The sequence below is a fragment of the Artemia franciscana genome, chromosome 7, assembly GCF_032884065.1.
Source record: "Artemia franciscana chromosome 7, ASM3288406v1, whole genome shotgun sequence".
NCBI classification, from domain to species: domain Eukaryota; kingdom Metazoa; phylum Arthropoda; class Branchiopoda; order Anostraca; family Artemiidae; genus Artemia; species Artemia franciscana.
The window spans coordinates 26,511,862-26,530,323 of record NC_088869.1 but is presented as its reverse complement, the minus strand read 5'-3'; the positions used below and the strand labels follow the sequence as shown (position 1 = coordinate 26,530,323).

General features: G+C 35.6%; 2 protein-coding genes across 2 annotated transcripts in view; both read left to right on the top strand.

Moving 5' to 3' along the window:
- Positions 1-1,731: 1,731 nt before the first annotated feature.
- Positions 1,732-18,462, top strand: part of LOC136029078 (DNA replication licensing factor mcm5-A-like) — a 34,559-nt gene continuing 17,828 nt past the window's right edge. The window contains exons 1-2 of the mRNA XM_065707127.1: positions 1,732-1,976; positions 8,884-9,056. The gene's annotated coding sequence lies outside the window, so the exon portion shown is untranslated. The remainder of the gene's footprint in view (positions 1,977-8,883; positions 9,057-18,462) is intronic.
- LOC136029651 (zinc finger protein 570-like) lies at positions 17,111-17,917 on the top strand. The gene has a single exon (XM_065708152.1). The coding sequence runs from the start codon at positions 17,111-17,113 to the stop codon at positions 17,915-17,917; it is 807 nt and encodes a 268-aa protein (XP_065564224.1).

Genomic DNA, 18,462 nt, shown 5'->3' with positions numbered 1-18,462 from the left:
TGTCTGTGCCAAATATTTTAAAAAGCACATTGAAAATTAATTTGTATGTATGTATGTATTAAAATACCAAAACACCATTGTATGTAAAATACCAAATCTAAAATAGTGTGCCGTTCCACGGATGAGAAGAGGACTGGTTATTCAGTTTCTGAAACTGCAAATCCCCAGCCTTAGCCGGCTCCACCACACCGAAACGGTTAACGATTTACCTATTATTGAACCACCCAGGGACCTGAAGGAAAAACTTCGCGTACTTAAAATAGCAATCTCGCAACACTCACCTATCAAATTCAGTAAAAATGTCCCAAAATGGGCCAAATATAGAATGTGCGGGGGAGCCACACTCCTATATATTCGAGAAAGGGCTTTCCACTCCAGATTAAGTTGTGATGTAACCACACAAGAGGACTTGGGACTTCGCAGCATTCATACTTTGTCCTATTTGTAGATATCTATCAGGTAGGCTATCAAAACTCCGGTGAAGACTAGCTATTGACCTGCACGGATTTAACAGATCGTCCGCATAACAAAGCACCGATGTATCCATCTTTTTTAAAATGCAACGAATAGGTAGGCCAATCTGCGCAGGAAGAGACGCGTTGTTGTAGATAATGGGTGATTTGATAGCTCCTTGCTTTGTTCTGACGAACACAGGGAGCTCACTATGCGAAAGCACATATCCCAACTTCAAACGAACTTTTAGATGGATATACATATAATATAATGGAAAATTACATCAAGACTAACACCACGGCTATGTTACTCCAATATGGCCTGCGAGTGGATAAGGGAACCAAAAGCGTTCATAACATCTATGCTCCGAGAACCAGAGTGCTTGCAGATGCTTATATATCTCTGGGTATATTACAGAAACTTCTAAGAGCATGGAAGCAACCTAAACCCGACAGGAACCCGAACTGGAATGGTAGCATAATACACTTTTTATTTAAGTTGTCAACTATCAGAAGCTCAAATATCTTTGCGAAAACGCTTGGCACAGTCACTGGCCTATTTGATGAACATGATGATTTTGGTTTATACTTCTTCCGAATTGGGCTAATCACTGCAATGCATGAACTGTCCGGAGCGACACAAATGCTAAAAACTATTTGAAAAGTAATGCAAGGTGGCTATAGAGGAGGTTACTTGCGGTGATAAAATGCTCAGCACAAGTACTGTTGGCGCCAGCCGAGAATCTCTTCTTTCTAAGCTTCAACACAGCCTCCTTAATAGCAGACGATGTTATCACAATATACTTAGGTTTTTGAATAGAATCAAGCAACGAAGCCATCTCACTGTCGAAATAAATTTCTACACTGCAGTTGGGCTATACAAACAGACTTCCCAGAAAGGGGACGAGACTTCCAAAGGTAAGTAGGGTCATTTATAATCTTCTCGGCAGTGACCGACCTGACCGTCACTACATGTTCCTGCACAGCATTCCTAAATATTCTCTTAGAATAAATCTGGACCGTATTTACAACCACAGTCTTTGGCTTCTCGCACCCGTTCCAGAGCCGCAACCACCGCGTCGCCGTAGCACAGGCCGACACTAGAACTGGGTTACTAGACCACCTATATTTTTCACTTCTGCGACGCATCCGCCTCACTGGAATCGCCAGTATTTATCAACAGTATTTATAAATGTGCAAAAATGTTTGCCGTATAAAATAAAATGAAATTAAAGTTGTTTAGCTAAAGATTTTAAAAAACTGTTCTTTTCACCGAGTTAAGGTCAGTTTTTATTACTATGATTAATAGTGATAGTAATAACAAAGGTATATATAATTAAATGTTATTCTAGTCATGTAAATGAAGTCTTATATGTATGTTTTTCTCTTTTATAGCTCGAAGAAGCAACTAAAGAAGTGGCTGATGATATTACTCGTCCACGTCCAATTGGTGAAGAAAATGTTGATGACATTCAGGTTATAATTAAATCAGAAGCGAATCCTGTTCCTATTAGGGACATTAAGGTAACTAAAATTGATCCTTAAACTTGTCGCTTACTTTGCTGCGTGCTCTACAATTGGACTCGGAAACTCATTTTCTTTTACTTTAAGAAAAATTAAAATAGGCTAGTAGGATAGGCTGTTGCACTGCCAAAGGTCGCTGGTTGCTGCCTTTATACAAATGGTTTAATTTTGTCTCATTCTAATGTCCGGTAAGTAGGTCTGTATTTGACCATCTTTTTCTCGTGACTTTGTCTGCTTTTGCTGTAAATTGCCAAGAAACCAAGTCTGTTTGTCATAAAACAAACTCAGTGACATTTTACCTACTTTAGATAAATTAACGTATAACATTTAGGACGGTGTACTGAAGAACATCTTTGTTAGGTCCTGCACTCATGATTGTAGTGGTTGCTGCAACTTAGTAAAAAACAAATCACGCCTCATAGTAACCAAAAATTTAAAAACTGCGTTCTAATAAAAACTGGCTAGTGACAAAAAATCCCCATTTGTAAATGAATCAGGAATGATAAATATTATCTTGATTCGTCTGAATAATAAATTTGTCTCAAAAACCAATTGATGGGAATTTCGAATAATATCTTGGAACCCCCTAAAAATGTTATTGTGTAGAAACAAAGTACACTACAGGGATCGCCATGACCGGAAACCTTATACAGGAAACATACAATCCCCTGGCTTGAACAACAATTACTTTTTGCATGGGTAGCACTCATGTGTCCCCTTTCTTTTCCTTAAAAGACTCAAAGGTCATTGGAAATCGATTGAAAAGATAACCAAACCCAAGGGGAAAATCCCCACGTCATAAGTTGAATTTTAACGAAGGCAAGTGTATATCCAGTGCAGAAACTTGTCAAAGAGGTTCTAACTTGACTAATATGGCCCTGTAGCAGCCTATTTTAGCTTTGGCCATAGGTTTAAAAAGACAAAACTATAATATTATCAGGTTAACAGGTTTTGGAAAGAGGCATGGGATTTTTTAATAATGAGCTGTGGCTCTTAAAAGCCATTTTTAGTCTCGAATATTCTTATTTTTGCTTATTTTCATGTGTTTTGGAAAAAAAAAATAGAAGGAAGGAGTCCATATATGTTGTTGGGGATTTCAAGTTCAAGTTCACAAATAATTTATTAAACAAAATTACTATAAATCACACACTACTTTCATTTAGTCAGTATATTAGTCGGTATATTTTATTCAGGTTAGGTATGATAAAGATTAATTGATAAAGAATTATAAGAATATTATAGAAAATTATAAGAATTATAAGAATATGATAAAGAATTAATAATACAGGTTAGGTATGATAAAAGATTAATCGGATTTTATATGGAAGAAAAGAAAAGTTAACAGATAGAAATTTAAACCGGACCAAAATTACACCGAGTTAAAAAAGAATTACTGCGAGAATATACAGTGCTGTTGGAAATACATCCTGCATGCAATGGAGCAAAAAGTTTTTTTTTTTTGTTGGACATGTATTTGACCCTTTTGTGTGGGAAGGGAAGATCGTTTTCCGGTTCCAAGTTATTCCGTGTTTCGGTTTTCTGCAAGTCAAAGCTATATGTTTTCAAAGATATAGCTTTACTTTGGAGTTTTTCATCGAAATATATACGTGTGCCTTCAAGCCTATTTCTCAGGGTGCTAATAAATTAAAAAAAGTAAGTATAGGGGTTTTCAAAAATGACTTTCGGAGCTCAATAACTCATTGATTTGAATGTTTTTATCATAACTTCAGAAAATCCTAAATATATATGAGAGTAAAATGGAATAATTTTATCACTTTCAGCTGATCTTTTCAGCCATCAAGCCATGGATTAATTGTAAAAAAAAGCCAAGACATATAGTCGGAGTGAGTGAGAGGCAAACCTGGCATAAGCCCTTTTTATGATTGTATAAAATGATGTCGTTTCACTTGTTGATAGATAAGTCTGTCATAAAAGCTCAATTTCCTTTTTTCTGGTGACCCATAAACATAAAAAGAGTACAGATAAATATCTGTATTTAAAATCATATTTAAAAATAAGAATAAATATAACTATTTCGACGGAACTAGATGTAGTTTCATGATATCACTAGCCAACTTATTACATAAGTGTTGAATAGTTAGCTTCCTTTACAGGTACTGAGTTAATTATAAATCGCATTTAAAGTATTTTGTAACTGTGGTGGACGAAGACTGATTTCAGGATTTACCAAAAAATAAAATAAATGTACAAAATTTTGTTTTTCATTTAATAAAATGAAACAAAAGAAAAAATTACCCATCATCTGAAAAAAATTCTTAAGACTGAAAATGGAAGCTCATTCTCAGAAAAAGAAGAAAACTAATTTATTTCCATCTTCCCATTTATCTAATAATAAAAAAAAGAACCAGTGAACTAAAGGTTCTTTGCGCCTCTATTTTATCAGATTGATTTTTTTTACCGACTGGCTAAAAAAATTTGGAGGGCTGAGGGGGGGTAGCTATAAGATACGTTACAACTGCCATTGGCGTTCATTTTGAGCCTTAAATAGTTTAGGTTTTTGAAGTAGAATGAAAAAAACAAAGTTTTGTTCCATCATTCACTTTTTGTGCATTCGGTAATGAAATTGTGTTTTAAGGGTGTTTTTATCAGGGCTTTATTCTAAGAGCTCTTAACTGATCATTTTTAGAGATGAACGAACAATGACAGTCCAACTTAACACAAATAAAGGAACAATGGGAACGAAGATACAATTCCGAGAAGCAGAAAAATAATCAAAAGAAAATTTAAAAACATATTAGATTGTCATATTAGATTCACAAAAATTAAATTAAAAAAATTATGTATCAAGATAAAAATTTAGAGAACAAGAATTTAAGCTAAAAATATAATGCAAAATGCCTTTTTGGAGAGATCAATTTAAAAAAAAACTTTTTTCGTAAAACAATTTTTTCAAAGACAAGTAAAGAACTCCATTAAGCCAAGAATGAGCAAAAATAAATTCAAAAAGCTTCCAAGCGTAAAACTACCTCAAATCACTATCAATAAATAAATGAAACTCAAAACGAACAGAATTTACAATAAATAGCCAAGTCAAACCCAAAACAAGCAAAAACTAACATGAGTAGGGCTGATAACCAGCATGCATTCTCAAGACCAGAACACAATTTGTGCTTACTAAAAAAAAAAAAAAAAAAAAAAAAAAAAAAGACTGTGGATTGTCAGTTTAATTGACATATAATGATATTTAATCCTTAATATTTTTTTTTTATTTATGAAAGTAAGAAAAGTGAAAATATTTCAAACGTATTTTATTTAATTTTATAGCTTCGCATTGTATAGCAAACGCAATTTATAGCAACCGCACTTTGGAGTTGACCTGAAAAAAAAACGTAATTTATAGTAAACACATTTTATAGCAAACGCATTTTTTAATTTAATTTTATAGCTTCTGAAGTTGACTTGAAAAAAAAACGCAATTTATAGCAACCACATTTTCTAGCAAACGTATTGTTTAATTTAATTTTATAGCGTCTGGAGTTGACCTAAAAAAAACGCAATTTATAGCAAACACATTTTATAGCAAACACATTTTTTAATTTAATTTTATAGCTTCTGAAGTTGAACTGAAAAAAAAAACAAAAAAAAACAAACAAACGCAATTTGTAGCAAACGTATTTTTTAATTTAATTTCATAGCTTCTGGAGTTGACCTGAAAAAAAAACGTAATTTATAGCAAACACATTTTATAGCAAACGCATTTTTTAATTTAATTTTATAGCTTTTGAAGTTGTCCTGAAAAAAACAAAACAACAACAACAACAGCAACAAAAAAAAACAAAACAAACACAAAACACAATTTGCATTTTTTAATTTAATTTTATAGCTTCTGGAGTTGCCCTGAAAAAAAAAAACAAAAAAAAACAACAAACAAATGCAATTTATAGCAAACACATTTTTAAATTTAATTAATATAGCTTTTGAAGTTGACCTGAAAAAACAAAACAAACGCAATTTGTAGCAAACGCATTTTTTAATTTAATTTTATAGCTTCTGAAGTTGACCTGAAAATAATCGAAACAAACGCAATTTATAGCAAACACATTTTTTAATTTAATTTTACAGCTTCTGAAGTTGACCTAAGGAAACGTAATTTGTAGCAAACACATTTTTTAATTTAATTTTATAGCTTCTGAAGTTGACCTAAAAAAAAACGTAATTTCTAGCAAATGCTTTTTTAATTTAATTTTATAGCTTCTGAAGTTGACCAGTAAAATAAAATTGAATATCACTCCCAAAAGATTCTGTCTCTGCTCTTTGACACCCTGGATACACTTACACTGTTTTTATTTCTTTAAATTGAAAGAGCAGAAGTAGTAATAGTAGTATCCCAAAAGTTTCAACTTATTACCCTCATTCGTTCTCGATATATTGCTGAGTTGTCTTATTGGCAACCATAATCAAAATGGCTTTTGATTTATTTTAAAGTAACATTTAGTTTTAAAGCATAATGGGTCAATTGTATAAATGTGGGGGGTAAACATGCCTAATATCCCTTAAGACTGTGGTGGCAGTATACATATAACGCCTTCTGGCTAGTTCAAAATACTCCACAACTTACCCTTAAAGCTTGACCTGTATGTAGCCTTCCCCCGATCATTTTGACTCTTAAAAAGGAAACTAGAACAGTTGATTTTCAGTCAAATGAGCCTCCTCTGGAATTCGTAAGACTGTTCTTTACATAAAAACTTTATATTCCCTCGGGGTATAACTTATAACCGTTGCACTGAGGGCTCTGGGGGTTGTCATCCTCAAGACATAATTTTCAGATCTTTCAACTACGCTGAACAAAATGGCTATCTCAAAATTTTGATTGGATGTGTTTGGGAAATGGTGGGTGTGGGAAGGGTTTAGTTGCCCTCCAATCACTTTCGACTATTAAAAAAGGCACTCGCCCTTTCAATTTTCAATCAAATGAGCCTTTTTTGGAGTTTCTGCGACAACAAATAGCCCTCTCAAAATTTTTATCAGATGCATTTCGGGAAAATACGAGGTATGGAAGGGGGGAGGGTATACATCCTGCCATCACTCTGAATCTGGAAAGTGCACTAAAACTTCTGATTAGCAATCCAATGAGCCCCCTTCGAAGTTTGTACGATCACTCTTTCTATATAAACCTTATATGCCCCCAGGGCATAACTTGGAATCCTCGCCTTGAGGGCTCTGGGGGGTTGTTATCCTCAAAGACATAATTCACTGACGTTTCAATTATCAATTACGTTGAACAAATTGGTTATCTCAAAATTTTAATTGGATGTTTTTGGGGAAATGGTTGGCATGGGAATGTTGTTAGTTGCCCTTCAATCACTTTCGACCATTAAAAAGGGCACTAGCCTCTCTAATTTTCAATCAAATGAGCCCTATTGAAAGTTTCTACGACAACTCCTTCGAAACGAAGTGCCTCGGTCTAAAAACACCACCACCCCTAAAAAAAATCAAATAATACTTTGTGCCTACATCGCTCTTTACTTAGGTAGCGCTTTCGCGCTGCATATGAAAAAAGAAAGAAAACAAGACAGCCAAAAAACATGAATAGCACTCGTTTAAAGGAGAGCCGGTAGATTGAGTGATAGACCACTGATATTTATTGCAGCAAATGCCTCTTTGGTCCATGGGAAAAAAGTCGCACAAAATAATGGCACATGCTAATAACACACATAACAAAACATGGTACAGCTGACTCTCGCTAACTCGAAACTTACGGGTCCACGATTTTTCTTTGAGTTACGTATAGTTTGACTTATGCATAGTTTGAGTTATAGAGGTCATTTTACATAAAATCCGACTTATTAAGGTAATGAGTTTTAGAGTAATGAGTGTACAGAGGTACAAAATCGCTCACTCCCTACAGCTACTACAAGATTAAAAATAACTTTATTAGTATATTATTGACTTGACATATCAAGACTTTACTTTCAAATTTCAAAAACATGATCAGTTTGCTTGGAAATAGACACCTGAACATTAACAGAATCTGATGCAAAAATATGTTCAACCAAGTTCTTGCCTATCAAAGTTTAAACGCTGCTACCTACATACCGGGGTTTTGACTAACAGAGATCCACTGGAGAAACTTCGAGATACAGAGTTAAACTTTGACTTGTCGAGGTAAAGTGAAAAGAAAATGAAGTCTTATATACTGAATTTCGAGTTATAGGGGTGATTTTCAGGGTCACTTCGACATACAACGCAAAATTATTTCGATTTATTCATGTTTTTTCTTCGATTTGTACATCTTTTTCAAGGGGATTGAAAATAATTTGAGATATCGAGGATTTCGGGTTTTCGAGGTTCGAGTTATCGAGAGTGAACTGTACATAACTATGACGAACATTTCAAAATTAAAACAAACGGAACAAAACACATAATACTATAAAACTAACTCACATAATAACACAAAATATTGCACACTTAATAGATACATACTAAATGCTTTGCATAAACGGGGACCATTGGTACAAAAAGGAAAAATAAAATACTTCAAGCCCCCTCCCCCACCTCAAGAATCTCCTTATGGTCATTCCCAGTTTCATATATTTTGCAATCTTTTTTATTGTCCCATAATATTTTGATCCCACTATTGAGATCAACCACTTACTTGACCCCAAACTACTAGAAAATAATTCTTTTCTCAAATCTTGTAATTCAAGACAAAGAGCCATGAAGTGAAGCAGGTCCTCTCCATATCTCCAAACATGGGGCTCGAGAAGAACTATCTATTACTCTTACTCTCCCTAAGTACTTCCTTTTTTCTCCAAATGCTAGGAGATATTAAAATATAGACTTAAATCACTTCTCGGTCTTAACTGAAATTTAATAAATTGTTCATAATATATGGGCAGCGTGATTTTACGCATTTAGTTTATTCTCACAAAAATCTATCTTCCAGTCTGATCAAGTATCTCATCTTACTAAAGTGACAGGTATCTGTATTGCTGCGTCCGGAATACGAGCTAAAGCCACAAGTATTACAATACAATGTCGTTCATGCAGGAATGTTATCCCAAATCTACCTATAAGACCTGGCCTAGAAGGATACAATCTTCCTCGCCGTTGTAATACGTAAGTGTTTGATTTTTTCCCATGTTTAATGTCGTCATTGATGCATCTGTGAAAGTGTAGTAAACATTATTTTAATGGCTTTGTCACAAAATATGTCGAGTGTATAGTTCAATATACCCTGACAAGACCTATCCATTCTTGATTAAATGCCCAGCGTCCCTTAATCTACCTTAGCTGTAATTTAATTTTCGCCCTGTTTTTCCTCCTCCCATATGGGAACGTCCTCTTAGAGAAACATCGAATCAGCTTTGTCCGCATCCAATTGTGATATTTCCTCCATCATATTATCTCTTAAGTGATGATTTTGCTATACTCTCACCATTCTATCTTTATGACATACTTATCAAATTTTAGCATATTCCTATCTCTATCTAGTTTCATCTAGCTTTATCCCTCCAGTCTTTCTGTAAGTTCCTTCAATTAAAATGTATCAAATTCTGCCAATTTAGGCATGTTTTCTTTTCTTGTCATGTTACGTTTGGTTTCTGTTTGCTGTTTACCTTCCTAGTCTGTATTTTTTTGCCAAATTCTCTTTGATTAGCAAAGCATTCCTGTTACCCTTTATTATTTTTATTTGTGACTTTTTATGGTACTTAACCAAGTGACAGATAGCGATCGCAAATTCTGTCGGTCTGTCTGTCTGTCCCGGTTTTGCTAGTTTAGGCACTTCCAGATAAGCTAGGACGATGAAATTTGGCAGGCGTATTAAGGACCAGACCAGATTAAATTAGAAATAGTCGTTTCCCTGATTCAACCATCTGGCGGAGGGGCGGTGGTGGTATGAATGATTAAGAAAAATTAGAAAAAATGAGGTGTTTTTAACTTACGAACGGGTGATCGGATCTTAATAAAATTTGATATTTAGAAGGACATCTGTCTCAGAACTCTTATTTTGAATCCCGATCCGAATCCGGTGACAATGGGGGGGAGTTGGAGGGGGAAACCTAAAATCTTGGAAAACGCTTAGAGTGGAGGGATCGGGATGAAACTTGGTGGAAAAACTAAGCACAAGTCTTAGATACGTGATTGACATAACCAGAACGGATCTGTTCTGTTTGGGGGAGGTCTGGGGAGGGTTAATTCTGAAAAATTAGAAAAAAGGAGATATTTTTAACTTACGAATGAGTGATCGGATCTTAATGAAATGCCATGTTTAGAAGGACTTCGTAACTCAGATCTCTCATTTTAAATCGCGACCGGATCCAGTATCATTGGGGGGAGTTAGGGGGGAGGACCAGAAATCTCGGAAAAGGCTTAGAGTGGAGGGATTGGGATGAAACTTGGTGGGAAGAATAAGCACAAGTCCAAGATACGGGACTGAAATAATTGAGCTGGATCTGCTCCCTTTGGGGGATTTGGGGGGGAGGGTAATTGAGAAAAATTAGAAAATATGAGGCATTTGTAACTTCAAACGGTTGATCAGGTCTTAATGAAATTTGATATTTAGAAGGTTCTTGTGCTTCAAAGCTCTTATTTTAAATCAAGACCAGATCCGATGACATTGGGGGGAGTTGGAGGGGGAAACTGGAAATCTTGGAAAGGGTGAAAATTGAGGTTTCTTTATCTTACGAGTAGGCGATCGGATCTTAATGAAACTTAATATATAGAAAGATCTTATGTCATAGATGCTCTGTTTTCATTTCGAATTGGATCCGGGGACATAGAGGGCTGGAGGCTTGGAAACCAGAAATCTTGGAAAACACTTGGAGTCGAGAGATCGGGATGAAACTGGATGGGAAGAATAAGCACAAGTTCTAGATACGTGGTTGATATAATTGGGACGGATCCGCTCTCTTTGGAAGAGTGCGGGGGGAGGGTGTTAATTCGGAAAAATTAGAAAAATTGAGGTATTTGTAACTTAAGAACGGGTGACCAGATCTTAACGAAATTTGATATTTAGGAGGAAATCATGTCTCAGAGATCTTATTTTAAATCCCGAATAGATCTGATGACATAGGGGGGGATTTGGAGGGGGGAACCAGAAATCTTGGAAAACGCTTAGAGTGGAGAGATCGGATGAAACTTGGCGGGTAGTATAAGCTAATATCGTAGATACGCGATTGACGTAACTGAACTGGATTCGCTCTCTTTGGGGGAGTTAGGGGAGGGGGGTCCAGTGCTTTGGCGAGTTTGGTGCATCTGGATGTGCTAGGACGATGCAAATTGGTAGGCGTGTCAGGGACCTGCACAAATTGACTTGATGAAGTTATTTTCCTCGATTCGACCATCTGTGAGGGGGGGGGGGTGAAAGGAGAAGGAAAATTAGAAAAAATGAGGTATTTTTAACTTACGAGTGGGTGATCGGATCGTAATGATTTTCGATATTTAGAAGGACCTTGTGTCTCAGAGGTTTTATTTTGAATCCTGACCGGCATTAAGCATCTGATTATCCTTTAAATCAATCTATTGATTCTAAGAATTTTGCTAGAGTTCATATGAGCTCTTGGCTCTTCCGACCTCGTCACAAGTGCCATATGAGCTCTTGTTTATTCATGATATAGGTAAATAATTTGGTGATATATCGTGTTTACTTTACTTGGAAATTAATGAATCAATCATATTTCCTTAAACTGAGAACGCTTTAGCTTTTCACTTTTAAATCTTGTAAAATGTGTTGCATAATAGCCACTGTTTTGAAATAAATAGCTTAAAAATAACAATAGGTGAAAGCTGGAGTTAAATGGAGCTGGACTTAATTGTGAATTCTGAGTCTGCATTTTAAATCACCACAATAAGAGGGCCACCAAAACGCTTTTCCAATTGCGCGAAAAAACCTTTTGTTTTGCTTACCCGTGAAACTAAAAATCTAATTGAAACTGTGCATAGTTATTGGAGCCCCATCTTCAAATATTAATGCCCGTCTGTTTTGGTAGTGATTTCAAAAAAAAGGAGGGGAGGGGGTTAGGCTATGAGAATATTTCTAAATTTTTGTGCTGGATCTAAGGTTGTATCTTATATATTTGACTCTCTGAAAATGACCTATTGTGCTCCTCTGGTAAATGTTATCTCATTGACACTTCTGCATGGGGTATCTTTTCTCAATAAATACAGAGGAGCGAGGAGCCAGTTCACGATTTTGAGTGTTGTTTTACTTCTCACCTAACCTAATTTCGATGGACAAATCTCATTATTCCAAAGCCTTTGACAATATTTATTTACGTTCTTTTTCTTAAATTAAATAATAAAAAAAAAACTAGTTTTTTAAACTGAAAGTAAGGAGCGATATTAAAACTTAAAACGGACAGAAATTACTCCGTATATGAAATGGGTTGTCCCCTCTGCAATCCCTTGCTCTTTACACCAAAGTTTTTAATTGTTTTAAAAAGTAGAATTGTGACAAAGAATCAAACTTTAGCGTAAAGAGCAAGGGATTGCGGAGGGGACAACCCATTTCATATACGGAGTAATTTCTGTCCGTTTTAAGTTTTAATATCGCTCCTTACTTTCAGTTTAAAAACTAGTTTTTTTTTATTTAATTTCTGAACGTTTTGAATTAATGCATTTTTGATTTTGGCTCTCCACACATTAATTAGTAAAATGAAATTTGCATATTAATTTTTTTGGCTAAACGGCTTTCTCTTAGTTTTGATCAGACGATTTTGAGAAATAAGGGGTGGGGAAGGAGGCCTAGTTGCCCTCAAATTTTTCGGTTACTTAAAAAGGCAACTAGAACTTTTAATTTTTAACGAAAGTTTTTATTAGTAAAAAATATACGTAACTTAAGAATTAACTTGCGTAACAAAATTTTATGCTCTTATATTTTTGATTATGTATATGAGGGGGTTTGTCCCCTCGTTTTTATTAGTAAAAAATATACGTAACTTAAGAATTAACTTACGTAACAAACTTTCATAATCTTATATTTTTATTATGTATACGAGGGGGTTTGTACCCTCGCTAATACCTCGCCTTTTACACTAAATCTTAAGTTTTGTCCCAATTCTTTAAGAATGACCCCTGAATCAGAAAGGCCGTGGAATAAGTAGTTGAAATTACTAAAAATACTTAGCATAAAGAGCAAGGTATTTATCACCTCCTAAATACCTCGCTCTTTCATATGCGTAATAATCTCTGTTAGTTTTAAGTTTTAATGCTACTCTTTACTTTCAGTTGAAAAACTTTTTCGTGTTTATATTTTCATTGTTTTTTTATAGCAATGCTAGAAAATCCCGCGCCCTTTTCATTGAATTTCTCTTCCCCCATGACATGTTCCTCCAAGAGAAGATCCTCCCACATAGCCTCCTCCCCTCAACCCCACCCAAACCAAAAAATCCCCCTGAAAACGTCTGTACACTTCCCAATAACCATTACTGTATGTAAACACTGGACAAAGTTTGTAACTTGCAGCCCCTCCCCCACGGACTGTGGGGGAGTGAGTCATTCCAAAGACATAGTTAATATGGTTTTCGACTATGCGGAACAAAATGGCTATCTCAAAATTTGGATCCGTTGACTTTGGGAAAAAAATGAGCGTGGGAGGGGGCCTAGGTGCCCTCCAATTTTTTTGGTCACTTAAAAAGGGCACTAGAACTTTTCATTTCCGTTAGAATGAGCCCTCTTGCGAGATTCTAGGACCACTTGGTCGATACGATGACCCCTGAAAAAAAAAAAAAAAAAAAAAAAAAAAAATGTCTTCTGGCAAAAAATATGAAATTCCACATTTTTGTAGATAGGAGCTTGAAATTTATGCTATAGGGTTCTCTTATACGCTGAACACGATGGTGTGATTTTCGTTAACATTCTATGACTTTTAGGGGGCATTTCCCCCTATTTTCCAAAATAAGGCAAATTTTCTCAGGCTCGTAACTTTCGATGACAAAGATTAAATTTGATGAAACTTATATATCTAGAATCAGCATAAAAATTCGATTCTTTTGATGTATCTTTTAGCATCAAAATTCCGTTTTTTAGAGTTTCGTTTACTATTGAGCCGGGTCGCTCCTTACTGCAGTTTGTTACCACGAACTGTTTGATTAGGTTTTAAAATACTGGGAACGTAAATTTCTTCAGTTTTTAAGTAATATCAACATTTTAGTGTTTTTTTTGTATATTTTCTTAAAATTATTGGGATTTTATTTAGTAGTGTACTTACTTCTCCGGTTAATACGTATATCAGTGCACCTTCAGTTATTTTCACAATATCACAAAAATTTCTCAAATCGACGTGGCAGTGGGGCCAGTTAATGACGTTATTTTGTCTCATAAAAAGAAGGTATGCTTGTCCTCCAAAATGTGGAGAAATCATTCTCTACATTAAAATTTTCAAAATCTGTATGTTTATGGCAGCAGATAGACATCGTACTGTTTATGTATATATTATAGACAAAATTGAGTGAGAACTTTGCTCGTTCTTTACTTACAGTTAACAACAAACTCTAGCCCATAGTAACTGAAATGTTAAATCAATCATCATATGCATGATGATGCATCGTGGCTGCAGCGGTAGCCGCAATCCATTAAAAGACAAACGTGTCTCATAGTAACAAAAGAATAGCCAGGAACTTACAGTTAACAACAAACTCTAGCCCATAGTAACTGAAATGTTAAATCAATCATCATATGCATGATGATGCATCGTGGCTGCAGCGGTAGCCGCAATCCATTAAAAGACAAACGTGTCTCATAGTAACAAAAGAATAGCCAGGAACTTACAGTTAACAACAAACTCTAGCCCATAGTAACTGAAATGTTAAATCAATCATCATATGCATGATGATGCATCGTGGCTGCAGCGGTAGCCGCAATCCAGTAAAAGACAAACGTGTCTCATAGTAACAAAAGAATAGCCAGGAACTTACAGTTAACAACAAACTCTAGCCCATAGTAACTGAAATGTTAAATCAATCATCATATGCATGATGATGCATCGTGGCTGCAGCGGTAGCCGCAATCCAGTAAAAGACAAACGTGTCTCGTAGTAACAAAAGAATAGTCAGAAACTCCTAAAAACTGTGTCGGATTGAAGAATTTAATAATAAATGACGAACAGCCCATAGTAGAACTAAAAGTTGGATCACGGCAGGACTCTAACCTATAATCTTTGGATATGGATTCCGATGCCTTATCCATTAGGGCACGCGCTCATTACTAGGCCATCACGCTGCAGTTATTCTTCAATAAGACCGACAGTGGGCCTGATCTGACAAGACGTTCTACTTTATTCAACAAGGAAAATCACTTTTTACACGGCAATTACCATCATACTCTAAAAAGCCAAGTCATCTTTTTTATGTTTCCCATCCATTCTACCAAGGCGTCTATCTTGTTTAAACCCGTGTACTTGGTTTAATTGATTCAAATGTGACAAAAAAAAGAACCCGAAAGACAAGCATGACAGGTGGCGAAATACCTGAGAAATCTATAACTTGGGCTATGTATCTGCATTTTGTGGATTTGGGCTAAAGTATAGCGGAACTTTCGTCAAAATATGCTTGTTACAATTATTCTACATGTTACGAAATTATAGTTGTTCCCTTAACATATTTCGTTCTCAATAGTTTGTACTTTAGACGAGCTTGGTGGTCGACGTTTACCCCTCCCTGGAAAGTAAAACTCCATCAGTGGAAAACCCCCTTCCCGTAGAAAATGCCCCCACCAGGAAATATCCCCCAGAAAATGTCCCCCTAGTAAATACCTCCCTCCCTTCCCGTGGAAAATAAACATTTCCAAATTTGAAAATTATATTTGTTTTTTTTTGAAGGGGGAAAGCATTTTGGTACTTGTGTATTATACGCCACTGACTCAATTTTACGCTGAGCAAAACTCGAGAACAAACCGGTTTCTGTTTTAGTTTCTTTCAGCTTAGCGTGAGACAAGTCGAACACAAGTAACAGAATAGATGGGAAATATATAATTTGGGCTATATATTTGCAGATATTAGGGGGGAGGGTAAAGTATAGCGGATCTGTATGCAAAATGTGTTTGGTACATATAATTTTGCATATAATGAAGTAAGAATTGTTTTCGGACTTCAAACTGTCCAAATACTTTACCCCCAAAATTCCGAAAGTGCCAAAATTCCTTCCTCCTACGAAAAATAAAAAAAAAATCAAATAAAATTCTCAAGTTCTGAAAGTCTTATTTTCCACGGGGGCTATTATCCGGGAGGGGGAGTGTTTTCTACAGGGGTATTTTCCGCGGGGGTATTTTCTGCAGGGGTATTTTCTGGGGGGTAAACGCACAGACCCGACCAGCTTATAATACCAGATAGTATGACAAATCTAAGTCGCCCGTTTGCCTACAAGTTCAGCAGCCTTACCTGCTCAAGACTGTATCTTCACCTACATTCTTGGGTCTTAAGCCTCAATATCGGTTTCTGAAATATTAAGCTACCTAAGGACCAGTCATTTCAATTAGACTATAAATCAGAAAGCTACTTTAAAATAGGTTAGTTGAACTTAGCCTATTTCTCATGGTAGCCTAAGCTAGTTTGTTTAGTTTCAGCCGGCTAACCTATAAAGATTAGGGCCCTAGAATACAATTACCTTATTGGTAAAATTTCAGAAAGCAAACGTAGCCTGATATGTCGATCACACAGGCTACAATTGGAAAATAGTCTAGAATACAGAGATAAGGGCGGGCATACCTTTCTTATAAGGTCACTCAAATATTTTCCTCAGGCTGCTTTTTTGTACAATGGAGCACAACAAAAAAGTACCATAGTCTATTTAGGAGCTAAACTTTTATCCAATCAACTGAATCATGTGTGAAACCCTGCACTTGTTGTTGATAGTGCTTCTCGGCTATATACCCTTTGCACAGATGACCCGTGATCCTGCACTGTATTTCCTTAAGCTCTACTATTGTTCAACATGGCGGGTGTTTGTGTTATTATTAGTGCACATTTTGCTGAGTGACGTTACGAATAATAAATAAGGTATATAATGACATTATATTGGGTATACAAGGAACCTTGCTTATGATTGACGTCATTAAAATTATCAGCAAATAAACGATGGTATCCTCTGTCATCATAGGTATGACGTCATTTTATGTATATATACAACCTTATTTAAACCTCACTTTATTAGTTGATTGTAGTTGTTGCATTCGTTATGTATCCTAGTGAATCTAGTGAATTAAAAAAGTTTGAAAATATAGCTATGAGCAATGATTGCCTTGATGTAGCATCCACATCAAAAAAATTACCCACAATAGCCATGGAAGAAGTGGCAGATCCAGATCAGTCACAAAAGCAATTGATTTCAGCTTCTACTTCTTTGAATTGTGATACCGCAAGGATGCATGATCAGAAACAGCCTTTCCGGCTTAGAGTGGATTATGAATGTGAAGTATGCAAAAAGAGTTATTCTTATAGATCACAATGGATTATGCACATGAGAAACCACAATGGTGAAAAACTACATGAATGTGAAGTATGCAAAAATAAATATTTTTATAGGTCTCATTTGAATAGGCACTTGAAAGCCCACAATGGTGAAAAACCATATGAATGTGAAGTATGCAAAACGAATTTTTCTGACATATCAAATTTGAAAAGACACTTGAGAGCCCACAATGGTGAAAAACTATACGAATGTGAAGTATGCAAAAAGAAAATTTCTACCAAATGGGGTTTGTCCCTGCATATGAGAATTCACAGTGGAGAAAAACCATATGAATGTGAAGTATGCAAAACGAATTTTTCTGACATATCAAATTTGAAAAGACACTTGAGAGCCCACAATGGTGAAAAACTATACGAATGTGAAGTATGCAAAAAGAAAATTTCTACCAAATGGGGTTTGTCCGTGCATATGAGGAGAATTCACAGTGGAAAAAAACCCTATAAATTATGCCAAAAAAAGTTTTCTCGAAAGATAAATTTGAGCGAGCATGTGAGAACACACACTGGTGAATAGCTATATGAATGTGAAATATGCAAAAAGAAGATGTATAGCAAATGTATTTTGACTCGGCATATGAGAACCCATAATGGCGGAAAACATTATGAATGGGAAATATGCCAAAGAAAATTTTCTCGAGAGATAAATTTGATTATGCACACGGAAACCCACAATGGAGAAAAACCTTATGAATGCGAAGTATGCAAAAAGAAATATTCTAGCCAACGGAGTTTGTTCCGACATATGAGAATCCACAATGGAGCGAAACCTCTTGAATGTCAGCTCTGCCAAAAGAGATTTTCTCAAATGTCCTGTGGTGGCGCAGTGGGTTTGACCTTAGCTTGGTAATACGGGACCTAGAGATCGAATCATGCTGCAGCAATGCACTGGAGGGCCGACGCAGGGACCTTAGTAGTCAAGAAGCGTCGTTAATCTGATACAATACAATTTTCTCAAAAGTCAAGTTTGACTTGGCATATGAGAATCCACATGTAAAGAATGCAAAAAGAACTATTAAGACAATTCAAATTTGAATAGGCATACGAAAGTCCACAATGAAA

Bases quoted from the DNA above. Each gene is read 5' to 3' on its own strand.
- LOC136029651 (XM_065708152.1), top strand. From the start codon at position 17,111: ATGTATCCTAGTGAATCTAGTGAATTAAAAAAGTTTGAAAATATAGCT.